Consider the following 24,306-nt stretch of genomic DNA (forward strand, 5'->3'; position numbering starts at 1 on the left):
TGTAGTGATCACCAAGCAAGAGGCTGTTGTTTAGCTGTGATCACCTAGCAACAGGCTGTTGTTTAGCTGTGATAACCTAGCCAGAGGCTTTTATTTAGCTGTGTTTTTGTAGTGATCACCTAGCAACATGCTGTTGTTTAGCAGTGTTTTTGTAGTGATCACCAAGCAAGAGTGTTGTTTTGTTGTGATCACCTAGCAACAGGCTGTTGTTTAGCTGTGATCACCTAGCAACAGGCTGTTCCTTAGCTGTGATCACCTAGCAAGAGGCTGTTATTTAGCTGTGTTTTTGTAGTGATCACCAAGCAAGAGGCTGTTGTTTAGCTGCGATCACCTAGCAACAGACTGTTTCTTAGCTGTGATCACCTAGCAACATGCTGTTGTTTAGCTATGTTTTTGTAGTGATCACTAAGCAAGAGGTTGTTGTTTAGCTGTGATCATCTAGCAACAGGCTGTTGTTTAGCTGTGATTACCTAGCAACAGGCTGTTGTTTAGCTGTGATTCCTAGCAAGAGGCTGTTGTTTAGCTGTGATCATCTAGAAAGAGGCTGTTCTTTAGCTTTGATCACCTAGCAAGAGGCTATGGTTTAGCTGTTATCACCAAGCAAGAGGCTGTTGTTTAGCTGTGAACACCTAGCAAGAGGCTGTTGTTTAGCTGTGATCACCTAGCAAGAGGCTGTTGTTTAGCAGTGTTTTTGTAGAGATCACCAAGCAAGAGGCTGTTGTTTAGCTGTGATCACCTAGCAACAGACTGTTGTTTAGCTGTGATCACCAAGCAACATGCCATTGTTTAGCTTTGATCACCGAGCAAGAGGCTGTTGTTTAGCTGTGATCACCTAGCAACATGCTGTTGTTTAGCTGTGATCACCTAGCAACAGGCTGTTGATTAGCACTGTTTTTGTAGTGATCACCAAGCAAGAGGCTGTTGTTTAGCTGTGATCACCTAGTAACAGGCTGTTGTTTAGCAGTGTTTTTGTAGTGATCACCAAGCAAGAGACTGTTGTTTTGTTGTGATCACCTAGCAACAGGCTGTTGTTTAGCTGTGATCACCTAGCAACAGGCTGTTCCTTAGCTGTGATCACCTAGCAAGAGGCTGTTATTTAGCTGTGTTTTTGTAGTGATCACCAAGCAAGAGGCTGTTGTTTAGCTGCGATCACCTAGCAACAGACTGTTTCTTAGCTGTGATCACCTAGCAACATGCTGTTGTTTAGCTATGTTTTTGTAGTGATCACTAAGCAAGAGGTTGTTGTTTAGCTGTGATCATCTAGCAACAGGCTGTTGTTTAGCTGTGATTACCTAGCAACAGGCTGTTGTTTAGCTGTGATTCCTAGCAAGAGGCTGTTGTTTAGCTGTGATCATCTAGAAAGAGGCTGTTCTTTAGCTTTGATCACCTAGCAAGAGGCTATGGTTTAGCTGTTATCACCAAGCAAGAGGCTGTTGTTTAGCTGTGAACACCTAGCAAGAGGCTGTTGTTTAGCTGTGATCACCTAGCAAGAGGCTGTTGTTTAGCAGTGTTTTTGTAGAGATCACCAAGCAAGAGGCTGTTGTTTAGCTGTGATCACCTAGCAACAGACTGTTGTTTAGCTGTGATCACCAAGCAACATGCCATTGTTTAGCTTTGATCACCTAGCAAGAGGCTGTTGTTTAGCAGTGTTTTTGTAGTGATCACCTAGCAACAGACTGTTGTTTAGCTGTGATCACCAAGCAACATGCCATTGTTTAGCTTTGATCACCTAGCAAGAGGCTGTTGTTTAGCTGTGTTTTTGTAGTGATCACCTAGCAACATGCTGTTGTTTAGCTGTGTTTTTGTAGTGATCACCAAGCAATAGGCTGTTGTTTTGCTGTGATCACCTAGCAACAGGCTGTTGTTTAGCTGTGATCACCTAGCAACAGGCTGTTTCTTAGCTGTGATCACCTAGCAAGAGGCTGTTATTTAGCTGTGTTTTTGTAGTGATCACTAAGCAAGAGGTTGTTGTTTAGCTGTGATCATCTAGCAAAAGGCTGTTGTTTAGCTGTGATCACCTAGCAACAGGCTGTTGTTTAGCTGTGATTCCTAGCAAGAGTCTGTTGTTTAGCTGTGATCACCTAGCAAGAGGCTGTTCTTTAGCTTTGATCACCTAGCAAGAGGCTGTGGTTTAGCTGTTATCACCAAGCAAGAGGCTGTTTTCTTTAGCTGTGAACACCTAGCAAGAGGCTGTTGTTTAGCTGTGATCACCTAGCAACAGACTGTTGTTTAGCTGTGATCACCAAGCAAAAGGCCAGTGTTTAGCTTTGATCACCTAGCAAGAGACAGTTGTTTAGCTGTGATCACCTAGCAAGAGGCTGTGGTTGAGCTGTGATAACCTAGCAACAGACTGTTGTTTAGCTGTGATCACCTAGCAAGAGGCTGTTGTTTAGCTGTTTTTGTAGTGATCATCAAGAGAGAGGATGTCGTTTAGCTGTGATCACCAAGCAACAGGCCATTGTTTAGTTTTGATCACCTAGCAACAAGCTGTTGTTTAGCTGTGATCACCTAGCAACAGGCTGTTGTTTAGCACTTTTTTTTTAGTGATCACCATGCAAGAAGCTGTTGTTTAGCTGTGTTTTTGTAGTGATCACCAAGCAAGAGGCTGTTGTTTAGCTGTGATCACCTAGCAAGAGACTGTTGTTTAGCAGTGTTTTTGTAATGATCACCAAGCAAGAGGCTGTTGTTTAGCTGTGATCACCTAGCAAGAGGCTGTGGTTGAGCTGTGATCACCTAGCAACAGGCTGTTGTTTAGCTGTGATCACCTAGCAAGGGGCTATTATTTAGCTGTGTTTTTGTAGGGATCACCTAGCAACATGCTGTTGTTTAGCTGTGTTTTTGTAGTGATCACCAAGCAAGAGGCTGTTGTTTAGCTGTGATCACCTAGCAAGAGACTGTTGTTTAGCAGTGTTTTTGTAGTGATCACCAAGCAAGAGGCTGTTGTTTTGCTGTGATCACCTAGCAACAGGCTGTTGTTTAGCTGTGATCACCTAGCAACAGGCTGTTTCTTAGCTGTGATCACCTAGCAAGAGGCTGTTATTTAGCTGTGTTTTTGTAGTGATCACTAAGCAAGAGGTTGTTGTTTAGCTCTGATCATCTAGCAACAGGCTGTTGTTTAGCCGTGATCACCTAGCAACAAGCTGTTGTTTAGCTGTGATCACCTAGCAAGAGGCTGTTGTTTAGCTGTGTTTTTGTAGTGATCACCAAGCAAAATGCTGTTGTTTAGTTGTGTTTTTGTTGTGATCACCAAGCAAGAGGCTGTTGTTTAGCTGTGATCACCAAGCAACAGGCTGTTGTTTCGCAGTGTTTTTGTAGTGATCACCAAGCAAGGGGCTGGTGTTTAGCTGTGATCACCTAGCAACAGGCTGTTGTTTAGCTGTGATCACCTAGCAACATGCTGTTTTTTTGCTGTGATCACCTAGAGACAGGCTGTTGTTTAGCACTGTTTTTGTAGTGATCACCAAGCAAGAGGCTGTTGTTTTGCTGTGATCACCTAGCAACAGGCTGTTGTTTAGCTGTGATCACCTAGCAACAGGCTGTTTCTTAGCTGTGATCACCTAGCAAGAGGCTGTTATTTAGCTGTGTTTTTGTAGTGATCACTAAGCAAGAGGTTGTTGTTTAGCTGTGATCATCTAACAACAGGCTGTTGTTTAGCCGTGATCACCTAGCAACAAGCTGTTGTTTAGCTGTGATCACCTAGCAAGAGGCTGTTGTTTAGCTGTGTTTTTGTAGTGATCACCAAGCAAAATGCTGTTGTTTAGTTGTGTTTTTGTTGTGATCACCAAGCAAGAGGCTGTTATTTAGCTGTGATCACCTAGCAACAGGCTGTTGTTTCGCAGTGTTTTTGTAGTGATCACCAAGCAAGGGGCTGGTGTTTAGATGTGATCACCTAGCAACAGGCTGTTGTTTAGCTGTGATCACCAAGCAACATGCTGTTGTTTAGCTGTGATCACCTAGAGACAGGCTGTTGTTTAGCACTGTTTTTGTAGTGATCACCAAGCAAGAGGCTGTTGTTTAGCTGTGATCACCTAGCAACAGGCTGGTGTTTTGCTGTGATCACCTAGCAACAGGCTGTTGTTTAGCTGTGATCACCTAGCAAGATGGTGTTATTTAGCTGTGTTTTTGTAGTGATCACTAAGCAAGAGGTTGTTGTTTAGCTGTGATCATCTAGCAACATGCTGTTGTTTCGCTGTGATCACTTAGCAACAGGCTGTTGTTTAGCTGTGATTCCTAGCAAGAGGCTGTTGTTTAGCTGTGATCACCTAGCAAGAGGCTGTTCTTTAGCTTTGATCACCTAGCAAGAGGCTGTGGTTTAGCTGTTATCACCAAGCAAGAGGCTGTTGTTTAGCTGTGAACACCTAGCAAGAAGCTGTTGTTTAGCTGTGATCACCTAGCAACACACTGTTGTTTAGCTGTGATCACCAAGCAACAGGCCATTGTTTAGCTTTGATCACCTAGCAAGAGGCTGTTCTTTAGCTTTGATCACCTAGCAAGAGGCTGTGGTTTAGCTGTTATCGCCAAGCAAGAGGCTGTTGTTTAGCTGTGAACACCTAGCAAGAGGCTGTTGTTTAGCTGTGATCACCTAGCAAGAGGCTGTTGTTTAGCTGTGATCACCAAGCAACAGGCCATTGTTTAGCTTTGATCACCTAGCAAGAGACAGTTGTTTAGCTGTGATCACCTAGCAAGAGGCTGTGGTTGAGCTGTGATCACCTAGCAACAGACTGTTGTTTAGCTGTGATCACCTAGCAAGAGGCTGTTGTTTAGCTGTTTTTGTAGTGATCATCAAGAGAGAGGATGTCGTTTAGCTGTGATCACCAAGCAACAGGCCATTGTTTAGCTTTGATCACCTAGCAACAAGCTGTTGTTTAGCTGTGATCACCTAGCAAGAGGCTGTTGTTTAGCTGTGTTTTTGTAGTGATCACCAAGCAAAATGCTGTTGTTTAGTTGTGTTTTTGTTGTGATCACCAATGCAAGAGGCTGTTGTTTAGCTGTGATCACCTATCAACAGGCTGTTGTTTCGCAGTGTTTTTGTAGTGATCACCAAGCAAGGGGCTGGTGTTTAGCTGTGATCACCTAGCAACATGCTGATGTTTAGCTGTGATCACCTAGCAACAGACTGTTGTTTAACTGTGATCACCAAGCAAGAGGCTGTTGTTTAGCTGTGTTTTTGTTGTGATCACCAAGCAAGAAGTTGTTGTTTAGCTGTGATCACCTAGCAACAGGCTGTTGTTTAGCAGTTTTTTGAAAGTGATCACCTAGCAACAGGCTGTTGTTTAACTGTGTTTTTGTAGTGATCACCAAGCAACGGACTGTCGTTTAGCTGTGATCACCAAGCTAGAGGCTTTTTTATTTATTTAGCTGTGATCACCTAGCAACAGGCTGTTGTTTAGCTGCGATCACCAAGCAAGAGGCTGTTGTTTAGCTGTGATCACCTAGCAGGAGGCTGTTGTTTAGCTGTGTTTTTGTAGTGATCACCAAGCAAAATACTGTTGTTTAGTTGTGTTTTTGTAGTGATCACCAAGCAAGAGGCTGTTGTTTAGCTGTGATCACCTAGCAACAGGCTGTTGTTTCACAGTGTTTTTGTAGTGATCACCAAGCAAGGGGCTGATGTTTAGTGGTGATCACCTAAAAACACACTCTTTTTTAGCTGTGATCACCCAGCAACATGCTGATGTTTAGCTGTGATCACCTAGCAACAGGCTGTTGTTTACCTGCTATCACCTAGCAAGAGGCTGTTGTTTAGCTTTGATAACCTAGCAACAGGCTGTGTTTGAGCTGTGATCACCTAGCAACAGACTGTTGTTTAACTGTGATCACCAAGCAAGAGGCTGTTGTTTAGCTGTGTTTTTGTAGTGATCACCAAGCAAGAGGCTGTTGTTTAGCTGTGATCACCTAGCAACAGGCTTTTGTTTTGCATTGTTTTTGTAGTGATCACCAAGCAAGGGGCTGGTGTTTAGCTGTGATCACCTAGCAACAGGCTGTTGTTTAGCTGTGATCACCTAGCAACATGCTGATGTTTAGCTGTGATCACCTAGCAACAGGCTGTTGTTTAGCTGTGATCACCTAGCAAGAGGCTGTTGTTTAGCTGTGATCACCTAGCAACAGGCTGTTGTTTAGCAGTGTTTTTGTAGTGATCACCAAGCAAGAGGCTGTTGTTTAGCTGTGATCACCTAGCAACAGGCTGTTGTTTAGCTGTGATCACCTAGCAACAAGCTGTTGTTTAGCTGTGATCACCTAGCAAGAGGCTGTTGTTTAGCTGTGATCACCTATCAACAGATTGTTGTTTAGCTGTGATCACCAAGCAACAGGCCATTGTTTAGCTTTGATCACCTAGCAAGAGACAGTTGTTTAGCTGTGATCACCTAGCAAGAGGCTGTGGTTGAGCTGTGATCACCTAGCAACAGACTGTTGTTTAGCTGTGATCACCTAGCAAGAGGCTGTTGTTTAGCTGTTTTTGTAGTGATCATCAAGAGAGAGGATGTCGTTTAGCTGTGATCACCAAGCAACAGGCCATTGTTTAGCTTTGATCACCTAGCAACAAGCTGTTGTTTAGCTGTGATCACCTAGCAAGAGGCTGTTGTTTAGCTGTGTTTTTGTAGTGATCACCAAGCAAAATGCTGTTGTTTAGTTGTGTTTTTGTTGTGATCACCAATGCAAGGGGCTGGTGTTTAGCTGTGATCACCTAGCAACATGCTGATGTTTAGCTGTGATCACCTAGCAACAGACTGTTGTTTAACTGTGATCACCAAGCAAGAGGCTGTTGTTTAGTTGTGTTTTTGTTGTGATCACCAAGCAAGAAGTTGTTGTTTAGCTGTGATCACCTAGCAACAGGCTGTTGTTTAACTGTGTTTTTGTAGTGATCACCAAGCAACGGACTGTCGTTTAGCTGTGATCACCAAGCTAGAGGCTTTTTTTATTTATTTAGCTGTGATCACCTAGCAACAGGCTGTTGTTTAGCTGTGATCACCTAGCAGGAGGCTGTTGTTTAGCTGTGTTTTTGTAGTGATCACCAAGCAAAATACTGTTGTTTAGTTGTGTTTTTGTAGTGATCACCAAGCAAGAGGCTGTTGTTTAGCTGTGATCACCTAGCAACAGGCTGTTGTTTCACAGTGTTTTTGTAGTGATCACCAAGCAAGGGGCTGATGTTTAGTGGTGATCACCTAAAAACACACTCTTTTTTAGCTGTGATCACCCAGCAACATGCTGATGTTTAGCTGTGATCACCTAGCAACAGGCTGTTGTTTACCTGCTATCACCTAGCAAGAGGCTGTTGTTTAGCTTTGATAACCTAGCAACAGGCTGTGTTTGAGCTGTGATCACCTAGCAACAGACTGTTGTTTAACTGTGATCACCAAGCAAGAGGCTGTTGTTTAGCTGTGTTTTTGTAGTGATCACCAAGCAAGAGGCTGTTGTTTAGCTGTGATCACCTAGCAACAGGCTTTTGTTTTGCATTGTTTTTGTAGTGATCACCAAGCAAGGGGCTGGTGTTTAGCTGTGATCACCTAGCAACAGGCTGTTGTTTAGCTGTGATCACCTAGCAACATGCTGATGTTTAGCTGTGATCACCTAGCAACAGGCTGTTGTTTAGCTGTGATCACCTAGCAAGAGGCTGTTGTTTAGCTGTGATCACCTAGCAACAGGCTGTTGTTTAGCAGTGTTTTTGTAGTGATCGCCAAGCAAGAGGCTGTTGTTTAGCTGTGATCACCTAGCAACAGGCTGTTGTTTAGCTGTGATCACCTAGCAACAAGCTGTTGTTTAGCTGTGATCACCTAGCAAGAGGCTGTTATTTAGCTGTGTTTTTGTAGTGATCACCAAGCAAGAGGCTGTTATTTAGCTGTGTAAGTTTGGAGTGATCACCAAGCAACACGTGATGTTAGAGTTAGAAAAACAAATACCCTCTGGATTCATGTAAATAATCATCATATCATTCTGACAGTTAACCTTAGGTGACTTTGTAGTTAACATTTCATTAAGAATTTTTTGGGGAAACCCTTTTCATCCACTGTACCATTATGCTTTTTATTAGCATCATCGCTAAGGGCTACACAAAGGTTAGACGTGCGCACCGCACACACAGACGGGGGAAGCCTTGTTGCCTCTTCAGGAAGTTGTTGGATCACTGATGCCTTCTGTTCATGTTTTATGATAAATCTCTCCCTCCTCCCTGTAAAGAAATTAGACCGCAACCATCCACAGCGTACACAATCTGTATCAGGAGGTGGGACTATCAGCAGACTGTGTTTTCCTGTTCATCGCGTTGTGAGACTCACTTAGATTATTAATTTGAAGATACAGCAGTAGTAATACAAGGATATAACATCTATAGAAGAGACGGGAATGCTTATGGGGGAGTTGTTGCTGTATATTCAGAGTCATATCTCTGTAATGTTTATAGGGGAGGAGTTACTCTATATATTCAGAGCCATATCCCTGTAATGTTTATAGGGGAGGTGTTGCTGTATATAATCACACCTCTATAGGGGAGGTGTTGTTGTATATATTCAGAGCCATATCCCTGTAATGTTTATAGGGGAGGTGTTGTATATATTCAGAGCCATATCCCTGTAATGTTTATAGGGGAGGTGTTGCTGTATATTCAGAGCCATATCCCTGTAATGTTTATAGGGGAGGAGTTACTCTATATATTCAGAGCCATATCCCTGTAATGTTTATAGGGGAGGTGTTGCTGTATATAATCACACCTCTATAGGGGAGGTGTTGTTGTATATATTCAGAGCCATATCCCTGTAATGTTTATAGGGGAGGTGTTGTATATATTCAGAGCCATATCCCTGTAATGTTTATAGGGGAGGTGTTGCTGTATATTCAGAGCCATATCCCTGTAATGTTTATGGGGGAAGTGTTGCTGTATATATTCAGAGTCATATCCCTGTAATGTTTATAGGGGAGGTGTTGTGTATATATTCAGAACCATATCCCTGTAATGCTTATAGGGGAGGTGATGCTGTATATATTCAGAGCCATATCCCTGTAATGTTTATAGGGGAGGTGTTGTATATATTCAGAGTCATATCCCTGTAATGTTTATAGGGGAGGTGTTGTATATAGTCAGAGCCATATCCCTGTAATGTTTATAGGGGAGGTGTTGTATATAGTCAGAGCCATATCCCTGTAATGTTTATAGGGGAGGTGTTGTATATATTCAGAGTCATATCCCTGTAATGTTTATAGGGGAGGTGTTGTATATATTCAGAGCCATATTCCCTGTAATGCTTAGAGAAGATCTTAAGTGTTATTGAAGTGTTGTGGTTGCATGTTCACTTGGCACATCTAAAGCCTTTTCTTTTGGAGTGTTGCTATAGTTACCACCAAGTGGTAACAGTCAGTGTCTAAATAACAGTCCATTAGTGTGGGAGAGGTGGAAAATGACAAACTTCCTGGCATTGATTGAAAGCTACTGAGGATGGTAGCTGACTCTATAGCCACTTCTATCTGTCATATCTTTAATCTGAGCCAAGAGGAAGGTTTTTGTCCTCAGGCCTGGAGGGAAGCCAAAGTCATTCTTCTACCCAAGAGTGGTAAAGCGGCCTTTACTGGTTCTAACAGCAGACCTATATATAAGCTTGCTGCCAGCTCTTAGTAAACTGTTGGAAATGTTTGACCAAATACAATGCTATTTCTCTGTAAAAAATTAACAGACTTTCAGCATGCTTATAGAGAAGGGCCCTCAACATGTACTGCATTGACACAAATGACTGATGATTGGTTAAAATAAACTGATAATAAGAAGATTGTGGGAGCTGTACTGTTAGATTTCAGTACAGCCTTTGATATTATTGACCATAACCTGTTGTTGAGAAAACTTGTGTTATGGCCTTTCAACCTCTGCCATATCGTGTTTTCCGAGCTATTTATCTAATAGAACTCAAAGAGTTTTCTTTAATGGAAGCTTCTCAAATGTCAAACATGTAAAGTGTGGTGTACCGCAGGGCAGCTCCCTGGGCCCTCTACTCTTTTCTATTTTTTACCAATGACCTGCCACTGGCATTAAACAAAGCATGTGTGTCCATGTATGCTGATGATTCAACCCTACACGCATCAGCAACCACAGCTAATGAAGTCACTGAAACCCTTAACAAAGAGTTGCAGTCTGTTTTGGAATGGGTGGCCAGTAATAAACTGGTCCTGAATTACTTGGCGTTACCTTAGATTGTAAATTGTCATTGTCAAAACATACACTGCCATTCAAAAGTTCGGGGTCACTAAGAAATTTCCTTGTTTTTGAATGAAAAGCTACTTTTTTTTGGTCCATTAAAATAACATCAAATTGATCAGATATACAGTGTAGACATTGTTAATGTTGTAAATTACTTTTGTTGCTGGAAATGGCTGATTTTTAATGGAATATCTACATAGGCGTGCAGAGGCCCATTATCAGCAACCATCACTCCTGTGTTCCAATGGCACGTTGTGTTAGCTAATCCAAGTTTAACATTTTAAAAGGCTAATTGATCATTAGAAAACCCTTTTGAAATTATGTTAGCACAGCTGAAAACTGTTCTGATTAAAGAAGCAATAAAACTGACCTTCTTCAGACTAGTTGAGTATCTGGAGCATCAGCATTTGTGGGTTCGATTACAGGCTCAAACTGGCAAGAAACAAAGACCTTTCTTCTGAAACTCGTCAGTCTATTCTGGTTCTGAGAAATGATGGATATTCCATGCAAGAAATTTCCAAGAAACTGAAGATCTCGTACAACTCTGTGTACAACTCCCTTCACAGAACAGCGCAAACGGGCTCTAACCAGAATAGAAAAAGGAGTGGGAGGCCCCGGTGCACAACTGAGCAAGAGGACAAGTACATTAGAGTGTCTAGTTTGAGAAACAGACGCCTCACAAGTCCTCAACTGGCAGCTTCATTAAATAGTACCCGCAAAACACCAGTCTCAACGTCAACAGTGAAGAGGCGACTCCGGGATGCTGGCCTTCTAGGCCGAGTTGCAATGAAAAAGCCATATCTCAGACTGGCCAATAAAAAAGATTAAGATGTACAAAAGAACACAGACACTGGACAGAGGAAGAATGTATAGAAGTGTTATGGACAGACGAATCTAAGTTTGAGGGGTTTGGATCACAAACAAGAACATTTGTGAGACGCAGAAAAAATGAAAAGATGCTGGAGGAGTGCTTGACGCCATCTGTCAAGCATGGTGGAGGCAATGTGATGGTCTGGGGGTGCTTTGGGGATGGTAAAGTGGGAGATTTGTTCAGGGTAAAAGGGATCTTGAAGAAGGAAGGCTATCACTCCATTTTGCAACGCCATGCCATACCCTGTGGACGCCGCTTAATTATGAGCCAATTTCCTCCTACAACAGGACAATGACCCAAAGCACAGCTCCAAACTATGCAAGAACTATTTAGGGAAGAAGCAGTCAGCTGGTATTCTGTCTACAATGGAGTGGCCAGCACAGTCACCGGATCTCAACCCTATTGAGCTGTTGTGGAGCAGTTTGGCCGTATGGTACGTAAGAAGTGCCCATCAAGCCAATCCAACTTGTGGGAGGTGCTTCAGGAAGCATGGGGTGAAATCTCTTCAGATTACCTCAACACATTGACAACTGGTTTCATCAGACCAGAACATTTTGTCCTTTAGGTGCCTTTTGGCTCCAAGCGGGCTGTCATGTGTCTATTACTGAGTGGCTTCTATTTGGCCACTCTACCATAAAGGCAAATTAATTTAATTAAAACTTTTAAATGAGAAGTAGTGTAGGGAATATGAAGTGGAAAAATTAACCTGCTGAAAATGAGTCTGTAACCGGCTGATTAGCCAACACTAATGGAAAACACTGGTGTGTGTGTGTGTGTGTGTTTTAAAGCCCTTTACCAGGCTATAATATAAGATGGTATGACTAACAAAGTGTGTGTGTGTGTGTGTGTGTGTGTGTGTGTGTGTGTGTGTGTGTGTGTGTGTGTGTGTGTGTGTGTGTAGCCTACAACAACTCCCTGCAGGTCCAGAACAATGATGAGTGCCCCCCTGATAATTACTTCATCCAGGAGGACAGTGGAGAGGTGAGGAACATCTAACCTCTGACCCCTAACCTCATACCTGAACCAAGTTCCTTCGGTTAAACTATAGATGACAACAGTTGCTCTTTGTGTAGTCTTTGTTTGAATCTTCCTGTCCAGCGACAACATTTAACAACTACCTAGGGACAGCGCTCGATACAAACCGTATCGCAGAAGATCTGCGTTATAGTGTGATTGAAATTGAAATTCCTGAGTTCGTGTAGACTGCGTTCACAGTAAACACAGCATACGGGTTAGAGTTAACCTACCCCATTCACAGTAAACACAGTATATTGGTTAGGGTTGGGGTTAACCTACCCCATTCACAGTAAACACAGAATATTGGTTAGGGTTAACCTACCCCATTCACAGTAAACACACCATATTGGTTAGGGTTAACCTACCCCATTCACAGTAAACACAGCATATTGGTTAGGGTTAACCTACCTCTACCCCATTCACAGTAAACACAGCATATTGGTTAGGGTTAACCTACCCCATTCACAGTAAACACAGCATATTGGTTAGGGTTAATCTACCCCATTCACAGTAAACACAGCATATTGGTTAGGGTTAACCTACCCCATTCACAGTAAACACAGCATATTGGTTAGGGTTAACCTACCCCATTCACAGTAAACACAGCATATTGGTAAGGGTTAACCTACCCCATTCACAGTAAACACAGCATATTGGTTAGGGTTAGGGTTAACCTACCCCATTCACAGTAAACACAGCATATTGGTTAGGGTTAACCTACCCCATTCACAGTAAACACAGCATATTGGTTAGGGTTAACCTACCCCATTCACAGTAAACACAGCATATTGGTAAGGGTTAACCTACCCCATTCACAGTAAACACAGCATATTGGTTAGGGTTAGGGTTAACCTACCCCATTCACAGTAAACACAGCATATTGGTTAGGGTTAACCTACCCCATTCACAGTAAACACAGCATATTGGTTAGGGTTAACCTACCCCATTCACAGTAAACACAGCATATTGGTTAGGGTTAATCTACCCCATTCACAGTAAACACATCATATTGGTTAGGGTTAATCTACCCCATTCACAGTAAACACAGCATATTGGTTAGGGTTAACCTACCCCATTCACAGTAAACACAGCATATTGGTTAGGGTTAACCTACCCCATTCACAGTAAACACAGCATATTGGTTAGGGTTAACCTACCCCATTCACAGTAAACACAGCATATTGGTAAGGGTTAACCTACCCCATTCACAGTAAACACAGCATATTGGTTAGGGTTAAGGTTAACCTACCCCATTCACAGTAAACACAGCATATTGGTTAGGGTTAACCTACCCCATTCACAGTAAACACACCATATTGGTTAGGGTTAACCTAACCCATTCACAGTAAACACAGCATATTGGTTAGGGTTAACCTACCCCATTCACAGTAAACACAGCATATTGGTTAGGGTTAACCTACCCCATTCACAGTAAACACAGCATATTGGTTAGGGTTAACCTACCCCATTCACAGTAAACACAGCATATTGGTAAGGGTTAACCTACCCCATTCACAGTAAACACAGCATATTGGTTAGGGTTAGGGTTAACCTACCCCATTCACAGTAAACACAGCATATTGGTTAGGGTTAACCTACCCCATTCACACTAAACACAGCATATTGGTTAGGGTTAACCTACCCCATTCACAGTAAACACAGCATATTGGTTAGGGTTAACCTACCCCATTCACAGTAAACACAGCATATTGGTTAGGGTTAACCTACCCCATTCACAGTAAACACAGCATATGTCGGCTCACTCAGAAATTACCTTAAAATTTAAATCGAGCTATAACGCAGAACTATAACGCAGAACAAGGAAGAACTAGTTAGCTGGCTAAATCTGCAACATTTACAGTAAACACAGCATATTGGTTAGGGTTAACCTAACTACCCCTACTCAGGGAAGAACTAGCTAGCTGGATAAATCGACCTCTACCCAAGGAAGAACTAGCTTGCTGGCTAATTCTCCCCCGACCCAGGGAAGAACTAGCTAGCTGGCTAAATCTGCCACATTTACAGACATGTTGATTGATGTATCCTGTCAAATACACAATGCTCTAACCACTCGGCTACCTGCTGGTTACAGGCCCAACGCTCTAACCACTAGACAACCTGCTTGTTACTGAGCCGACGCTCTAACCACTAGACTACCTGCTGGTTACTGGCCCAACACTCTAACCACTAGGCTACCTGCTGGTTACTAGTTCAACACTCTAACCACTAGACAACCTGCTGGTTACTGAGCCGACGCTCTAACCACTCGACTACCTGCTGGTTACTGGCCCAACACTCTAACCACTAGGCTACCTGCTGGTAACTGCCCCAACGCTCTAACCACTAGACTACCTGCTGGTTACTGGCCCAATGCTCTAACCACTAGGCTACCTGCTGGTTACTGGCCCAACGCTCTAACCACTAGACTACCTGCTGGTTACTGGCCCAACGCTCTAACCAATAGACTACCTGCTGGTTACTGGCCCAACGCTCTAACCACTAGGCTACCTGCTGGTTACTGGCCCAATGCTCTAACCACTAGGCTACCTGCTGGTAACTGGCTCAACGCTCCAACCACTAGACTACCTGCTGGTTACTGGCCAAACACTCGAACCACTAGACTACCTGCTGGTTACTGGCCAAACACTCTAACCACTAGACTACCTGCTGGTTACTGGCCCAACACTCCAACCACTAGACTACCTGCTGGTTACTGGCCCAATGCTCTAACCACTAGACTACCTGCTGGTTACGAGTCCAACGCTCTAACTCTAACCACTCTAACTCTAACCACTCTAACCCTAACCACTCTAACCACTCTAACTCTAACCACCCTAACCACTCTATCTCTGACCACTCTAACCCTAACCACTCTAACCACTCTAACCACTCTAACCCTAACCACTCTAACCACTCTAACCGCTCTGACTCTAACCACTCTAACAACTCTAACCACACTAACCACTCTAACTCTAACCACCCTAACCACTCTAACCACTAATCACCCTCTAACCACTAATCACTCTAACCTCTAATCACCCTCACCCTCACCCTAACCATCCTAACCACCCTCACCATAACCACTCTAACTCTAACCACTCTAACTCTAACCACTCTAACTCTAACCACTCTAACCACCCTAACTCTAACCACTCTAACCACCCTAACCACCCTCACCCTAACCACTCTAACTCTAACCACCCTCACTCTAACCACTCTAACCACTCTTAACTCTAACCGCTCTAACCACCCTAACTCTAACCACTCTAACCAACCTAACACTAACCACTCTAACTCTAACCACCCTAACCACTCTAACTCTAACCACCCTAACCACTCTAACTCTAACCACTCTAACTATAACCACCCTAACCACACTAACTCTAACCACCCTAACCACTTTAACTCGAACCACTCTAACTCTAACCACTCTAACCACCCTAACCACTTTAACTCTAACCACTCTAACCACTCTAACTCTAACCACCCTAACTCTAACCACTCTAACTCTAACCACTCTAACCACTCTAACCACTCTAACTCTAACCACTTTAACTCTAACCACCCTAACCACTCTAACTCTAACCACTTTAACTCTAACCACCCTAACCACTCTAACTCGCACCACCCTAACCACTCTAACCACCCTAACCACACTAACTCTAACCCTAACCACACTAACTCTAACCACTCTAACTCTAACCACCCTAACCACTTTAACTCTAACCACTCTAACCACTCTAACCACCCTAACCACACTAACTCTAACCACCCTAACCACTCTAACTCTAACCACTCTAACTCTAACCATCCTAACCACTCTAACTCTCACCACCCTAACCACTCTAACCACCCTAACCACACTAACTCTAACCACCCTAACCACACTAACTCTAACCACCCTAACCACTTTAACTCTAACCACTCTAACTCTAACCACCCTAACCACTTTAACTCTAACCACCCTAACCACTCTAACCACTTTAACTCTAACCACTCTAACTCTCACCACCCTAACCACTCTAACCACCCTAACCGCTCTAACTCTAACCACCCTAACCACTCTAACTCTAACCACCCTAACCACAGTAACTCTAACCAGTCTAACCACCCTAACCACTCTAACCACTCTAACTCTAACCACCCTAACCACTCTAACTCTCACCACCCTAACCACTCTAACCACTCTAACCACACTAACTCTAACCACCCTAACCACACTAACTCTAACCAGTCTAACCACTCTAACTCTAACCACCCTAACCGCTCTAACTCTAACCACCACTCTCACCACTCTAACTCTAAACACCCTAACCACCCTAACCACTCTAACCACCCTAACACTAACCACTCTAACCAACTTAACCACCCTCACCCTAACCACTCTAACTCTAACCAGCCTCACCCTAACCACTCTAACCACCCTAACACTAACCACCCTAACACTAACCACTCTAACCAACCTAACTCTAACCACTCTAACTCTAACCACCCTCACTCTAACCACCCTCACCCTAACCACCCTCACTCTAACCACCCTCACCCTAACCACCCTCAATCTAACCACCCTCACCCTAACCACTCTAACTCTAACCACCCTCACTCTAACCACCCTAACACTAACCACCCTAACCACTTTAACCACTCTAACTCTATCCACCCTAACCACTCTAACCACCCTAACCACTCTAACTCTAACCCCCTAACCACTCTAACCACCCTAACACTAACCACCCTAACACTAACCACCCTAACCACCCTAACACTAACCACTCTAAAAATAACCACCTTAACACTAACCACCCTAACCACTCTTACACTAACCACTCCAACCACCCTAACTCTAACCACTCTAACCACCCTCACTCTAACCACTCTAACCACCCTAACCACTCTAACTCTAACCACCCTAACTCCAACTACCCTAACCACTCTAACCACCCAAACCACTCTAACCACCCTAACACTAACCACTCTAACCAACTTAACCACCCTCACCCTAACCACTCTAACTCTAACCAGCCTCACCCTAACCACTCTAACCACCCTCACCCTAACCACCCTAACACTAACCACCCTAACAATAACCACTCCAACCAACCTAACTCTAACCACTCTAACTCTAACCACCCTCACTCTAACCACCCTCACCCTAACCACCCTCAATCTAACCACCCTCACCCTAACCACTCTAACTCTAACCACCCTCACTCTAACCACCCTAACACTAACCACCCTAACCACTTTAACCACCCTAAGTCTATCCACCCTAACCACTCTAACCACCCTAACCACTCTAACTCTAACCCCCTAACCACTCTAACCACCCTAACACTAACCACCCTAACACTAACCACCCTAACACTAACCACCCTAACACTAACCACCCTAACCACCCTAACACTAACCACTCTAACACTAACCACCCTAACACTAACCACCCTAACACTAACCACCCTAACCACTTTAACCACCCTAACTCTATCCACCCTAACCACTCTAACCACCCTAACCACTCTAACCACCCTAACATTAACCACTCTAACTCTAACCACTCTAACCACCCTAACAATAACCACTCTAACTCTAACCACCCTAACCCCTCTTACTACCCTAACCACTCTAACCACCCTAACACTAACCACCCTGACCACTCTTACCACCCTAACTTTATCCACCCTAACCACTCTAACCACCCTAACCACTCTAACTCTAACCACCCTAACCACTCTAACCACCCTAACACTAACCACCCTAACACTAACCACTCTAACCACCCTAACCACTCTAACCACTATAACCACCCTAACACTAACCACCCTAACCACTTTAACCACCCTAACTCGATCCACCCTAACCACGCTAACTCTAACCACCCTAACCACTCTAACCACCCTAACCACCCGAACACTAACCACCCTAACACTAACCACCCTAACACTAACCACCCTAACCACTTTAACCACCCTACCTCTATCCACCCTAACCACTCTAACCACCCTAACTCTAACCACCCTAACCACTCTAACACTAACCACCCTAACACTAACCACCCTAACACTAACCACTCTAACCACCCTAACTCTAACCACTCTAACCACTCTAACTCTAACCACCCTAACCACTCTAACTCTAACCACCCTAACCACTCTAACTCTAACCACCCTAACCACTCTAACTCTAACCACCTAACCACTCTAACCACCCTAACACTAACCACCCTAACCACTTTAACCACCATAACTTGATCCACCCTAACCACTCTAACCACCCTAACCACTCTAACCACCCTAACCACCCGAACACTAACCACCCTAACACTAACCACCCTAACACTAACCACCCTAACTACTTTAACCACCCTAACTCTATCCACCCTAACCACTCTAACCACCCTAACCACTCTAACTCTAACCACCCTAACACTAACCACCCTAACCACTCTAACCACCCTAATTCTAACCACTCTAACTCTAACCACCCTAACCACTCTAACTCTAACCACCCTCACTAACCACTCTAACCACCCTCACCCTAACCACCCTAACACTAACCACTCTAACCACCCTAACACTAACCACTCCAACCACCCTAACCACTCTAACACTAACCACTCTAACCACCCTAACTCTTACCACCCTAACCACTCTAACTCTAAACACTCTAACTCTAACCACCCTAACCACACTAACTCTAACCAGTCTAACCACTCTAACCACCCTAGCTCTAACCACCCTAACCACACTAACTAACCACCCTAACCACTCTAACTCTAACCACCCTAACCACCCTAACCACTCTAACCACTTTAACTCTAACCACCATAACCACTTTAACTCTAACCACCCTAACCACTCTAACCACTTTAACCACCCTAACCACTCTAACCACTCTAACTCTAACCCCTCTAAACACTCTAACTCTAACCACTCTAACTCTACCACCCTAACTCTAACCACTCTAACCACTCTAACCACTTTATCTCTAACCACCCTAACCACTCTAACCACCCTAACTCTAACCACTCTAACTCTAACCACCCTAACTCTAACCACCCTAACTCTAACCACTCTAACTCTAACCACAATAACCACTCTAACTCTAACCACTCTAACCACTTTAACTCTAACCACCCTAACCACTCTAACCACCCTAACTCTAACCACCCTAACCACTCTAACCACCCTAACCACTCTAACCACCCTAACTCTAACCACCCTAACCACCCTAACACTAACCACCTTAACACTAACCACATTAACCACCCTAACCACTCTAACACTAACCACTCTAACCACCCTCATTCTAACCACCCTCACCATCCTCACTCTAACCATCCTCACTCTAACCACCCTAACACTAACCACCCTAACCACTCTAACCACCCTAACCACTCTAACCACCCTAACTCTAACCACCCTAACCACCCTAACACTAACCACCTTAACACTAACCACATTAACCACCCTAACCACTCTAACACTAACCACTCTAACCACCCTCATTCTAACCACCCTCACCATCCTCACTCTAACCATCCTCACTCTAACCACCCTAACACTAACCACCCTAACACTAACCACCCTAACCACCCTAACACTAACCACCCTAACCACCCTAACCACCCTAACACTAACCACCCTAACCACACTAACCACCCTTACACTAACCACCCTAACCACTCTAACCACCCTAATACTAACCACTCTAACCACTCTAACTCTAACCACCCTAACCACTCTAACTCTAACCACCCTCACCCTAACCACCCTAACTCTAACCACCCTAACCACCCTAACCACTCTAACTCTAACCACCCTAACCACCCGAACACTAAGCACCCTAACACTAACCACCCTAACACAGGGTGGTTAGAGTGGTTAGGGTGGATAGAGTTAGGGTGGTTACAGTAGTTAGGGTGGTTAACTACTTTAACCACCCTAACTCTATCCACCCTAACCACTCTAACCACCCTAATCACTCTAACCCTAACCACTCTAACCACCCTGACACTAACCACCCTAACACTAACCACCCTAACCACCCTAACACTAACCACTCTAACCACCCTAACCACTCTAACCACCCTAATTCTAACCACTCTAACTCTAACCACTCTAACCACCCTAACCACTCTAACTCTAACCACCCTAACCACTCTAACTCTAACCACCCTAACCACTCTAACTCTAACCACCCTCACTAACCACTCTAACCACCCTCACCCTAACCACCCTAACACTAACCACTCTAACCACCCTAACACTAACCACCCTAACTCTTACCACCCTAACCACTCTAACACTAACCACTCTAAACACTCTAACTCTAACCACCCTAACCACACTAACTCTAACCAGTCTAACCACTCTAACCACCCTAGCTCTAACCACCCTAACCACACTAACTAATCACCCTAACCACTCTAACTCTAACCACCCTAACCACCCTAACCACTCTAACCACTTTAACTCTAACCACCATAACCACTTTAACTCTAACCACCCTAACCACTCTAACCACTTTAACCACCCTAACCACTCTAACCACTCTAACTCTAACCCCTCTAAACACTCTAACTCTAACCACTCTAACTCTAACCACCCTAACTCTATCCACTCTCACCACTCTAACTCTAACCACTCTAACCACTCCAACTCTAACCACTCTAACCACCCTAACTCTAACCACCCTAACTCTAACCACCCTAACTCTAACCACCCTAACTCTAACCACTCTAACTCTAACCACCCTAACTCTAACCACTCTAACTCTAACCACCCTAACTCTAACCACTCTAACTCTAACCACAATAACCACTCTAACTCTAACCACTTTAACTCTAACCACCCTAACCACTCTAACCACCCTAACTCTAACCACCCTAACCACTCTAACCACCCTAACCACCCTAACCACTCTAACCACCCTAACTCTAACCACTCTAACTCTAACCACCCTAACTCTAACCACTCTAACCACTCTAACTCTAACCACTCTAACTCTAACCACTCTAACCACTTTAACTCTAACCACCCTAACTCTAACCACTCTAACTCTAACCACCCTAACTCTAACCACCCTAACTCTAACCACTCTAACTCTAACCACCCTAACACTAACCACCCTAACACTAACCACATTAACCACCCTAACCACTCTAACACTAACCACTCTAACCACCCTCATTCTAACCACCCTCACCATCCTCACTCTAACCATCCTCACTCTAACCACCCTAACACTAACCACCCTAACACTAACCACCCTAACCACCCTAACACTAACCACCCTAACACTAACCACCCTAACCACACTAACCACCCTTACACTAACCACCCTAACCACCCTAATACTAACCACCCTAACCACTCTAACTCTAACCACCCTCACCCTAACCACCCTAACCACTCTAACCACCCTCACCACCCTAACTCTAACCACCCTAACCACCCTAACACTAACCACTCTAACCATCCTAACCACTCTAACTTTAACGACCCTAACCACCCTAACCATTCTAACTCTAACCACCCTAACCACTCTAACCACCCTAACCCCTCTAGCCACCCTAACCCCTCTAACCACCCTAACCACTCTAACTCTAACCACCCTAACCACTCTAACTCGAACCACTCTAACCACCCTAACCCCTCTAACCACCCTAACCACTCTAACTCTAACCACCCTAACCACTCTAACTCTAACCACCCTAACCACTCTAACTCTAACCCCCCTAACCACCCGAATATAACATATATTGTATAGAATAATATGATGTTCAATCCTAGGTGAGGAACAACCCTAAGCGTTCGTGTCAGTTTAATCGTTCCACTCTAGAGGAGTGTTCTGGGATCACAGACCGGACCTACGGTTACCAGAAGGGACAACCCTGTGTTCTCATCAAACTGAACCGGGTAAACACACACACACACCCCCCCCACACACACACACACACACACACACACACACACACACACCATCACACATACACACACACACGCACCTGCTAACCCCCCTGGTAAACCTTGACCTCCAACCTCTGTCCTCAGGTGATCGGGATGCTTCCAGGGAAGGACGGCCAATCTCCCTATGTCACCTGTGGAGCCAAGGTCAGGCTGGCTATGTCACCCTTATGTATTGTTGGAACTCTGCATGTCTCTTCATCATGTGTTTCACTCATCTTTACCTTTTAATGTCATCATTCCGTCTCTCTCTCCCTCTCTCTCTCTCTCTGTGTTTTTGTCTTTCATCCCTCCATTATCAGAGATATAAAGTGGGGCAAGATGAATGGGTAAGACTGACCTGGAGAATGATAGATAGACAACTTTCAGAAAGTATTTACAGGCCTTAGCAAATTTCTTAAAAGTAAAAAACAGAAATACCTTATTTACATAAGTATTCAGACCCTTTGCGATGAGACTCGAGCTCAGGTGCATCCTTTTTCCATTGATCATCCTTGAGATGTTTCTACAACTTGATTGGACTCCACCTGTGGTAAATTAAATTAATTGGACATGATTTGGAAATATAAGGTCCAACTGTTGACAGTGCATGTCAGAGCAGAAACCAAGCCATGAGGTCGAAGGAATTGTCCATAGAGGTCCAAGACAGGATTGTGTCGAGGCACAACAAGGCACTAACATAATACTTCAAATAATGTGGCAAAGGAATTAATGTTTTGTCCTGAGACCCATTCTATCCTGAATACAGTGTTCTGTTTGAACCATTCTATCCTGAAAACAGTGTTCTGTTTGAACCATTCTATCCTGAATACAGTGTTCTGTTTGAACCATTCTATACCTGAATACAGTGTTCTGTTTGAACCATTCTATCCTGAATACAGTGTTCTGTTTGAACCATTCTATCCTGAATACAGTGTTCTGCTTGAACCATTCTATCCTGAATGCAGTGTTCTGTTTGAACCATTCTATCCTGAATGCAGTGTTCTGTTTGAACCATTATATCCTGAATACAGTGTTCTGTTTGAACCATTCTATCCTGAATACAGTGTTCTGTTTGAACCATTCTATACTGAATACAGTCTTCTGTTTGAACCATTCTATCCTGAATACAGTGTTCTGCTTGAACCATTCTATCCTGAATACAGTGTTCTGCTTGAACCATTCTATCCTGAATACAGTGTTCTGTTTGAACCATTCTATCCTGAATACAGTGTTCTGTTTGAACCATTCTATCCTGAATACAGTGTTCTGTTTGAACCATTCTATCCTGAATACAGTGTTCTGTTTGAACTATTCTATCCTGAATACAGTGTTCTGTTTGAACCATTCTATCCTGAATACAGTGTTCTGTTTGAACCATTTTATCCTGAATACAGTGTTCTGTTTGAACCATTCTATCCTGAATACGAAGTGTTCTGTTTGGGGCAAATCCAATACAACACATTACTGACAACCACTCTCCATATTTTCAAGCATAGTGGTTTTTCAGGATAAAAGGACAAATTTCCACCGGTCTAATGTCCATTGCTCGTGTTTCTTGGTCCAAGCAAGTCTCTTCCTCTTATTGGTGTCTGTTACTTGAACTCTGTGAAGCATTTATTTGGGCTGCAATTTCTGATGCTGGTAACTCTATTACACTTATCCTCTGCAGCAGAGGTAACTCTGGGTCCTCCTTTCCTGTGGCGGTCCTCATCAATCAATCAATCAAATTTATTTTATATAGCCCTTCGTACATCAGCTGATATCTCAAAGTGCTGTACAGAAACCCAGCCTAAACCCAGCCTCATGAGAGCCAGTTAACTCTAATGAACATCCTCTGCAGCAGAGGTAACTCTGGGTCTTCCTTTCCTGTGGCGGTCCTCATGAGAGACAGTTTACTCTAATGAACTTATCCTCTGCAGCAGAGGTAACTCTGGGTCCTCCTTTCCTGTGGCGGTCCTCATGAGAGCCAGGTAACTCTAATGAACTTATCCTCTGCAGCAGAGGTAACTCTGGGTCCTCCTTTCCTGTGGCGGTCCTCATGAGAGCCAGTTAACTCTAATGAACTTATCCTCTGCAGCAGAGGTAACTCTGGGTCCTCCTTTCCTGTGGCGGTCCTCATGAGAGCCAGTTAACTCTAATGAACTTATCCTCTGCAGCAGAGGTAACTATGGGTCTTCCTTTCCTGTGGCGGTCCTCATGAGAGCCAGTTAACTCTAATGAACTTATCCTCTGCAGCAGAGGTAACTCTGGGTCTTCCTTTCCTGTGGCGGTCCTCATGAGAGCCAGTTTCATCA

At 43.9% G+C, this 24,306-nt stretch overlaps 1 protein-coding gene across 5 annotated transcripts in view; it reads left to right on the top strand.

Annotated features, from left to right (window-relative positions):
- The window catches only part of atp1b2a (ATPase Na+/K+ transporting subunit beta 2a), a 110,431-nt gene that overhangs the window by 78,228 nt on the left and 7,897 nt on the right, over positions 1–24,306 (top strand). For 3 of the 5 annotated variants that reach the window (XR_016483002.1, XR_016483003.1, XM_036986989.2), the window contains exons 4-6: positions 11,950–12,029; positions 21,857–21,982; positions 22,118–22,177. Coding sequence is in view for 2 of the 5 variants with exons in the window: in XM_036986989.2 (XP_036842884.1) it covers positions 11,950–12,029; positions 21,857–21,982; positions 22,118–22,177 (266 nt within the window). In the remaining 3 variants the exon portion in view is untranslated. Of the gene's footprint in view, positions 1–11,949; positions 12,030–21,856; positions 21,983–22,117; positions 22,178–22,332; positions 22,360–24,306 lie in introns of all 5 variants that reach the window. The other 2 variants (XR_016483001.1, XM_090183299.1) reach the window with 1 other exon arrangement.

Source organism: Oncorhynchus mykiss, chromosome 9 (genome assembly GCF_057628025.1).
Source record: "Oncorhynchus mykiss isolate SJ-2025 chromosome 9, ASM5762802v1, whole genome shotgun sequence".
Classification (NCBI taxonomy): domain Eukaryota; kingdom Metazoa; phylum Chordata; class Actinopteri; order Salmoniformes; family Salmonidae; genus Oncorhynchus; species Oncorhynchus mykiss.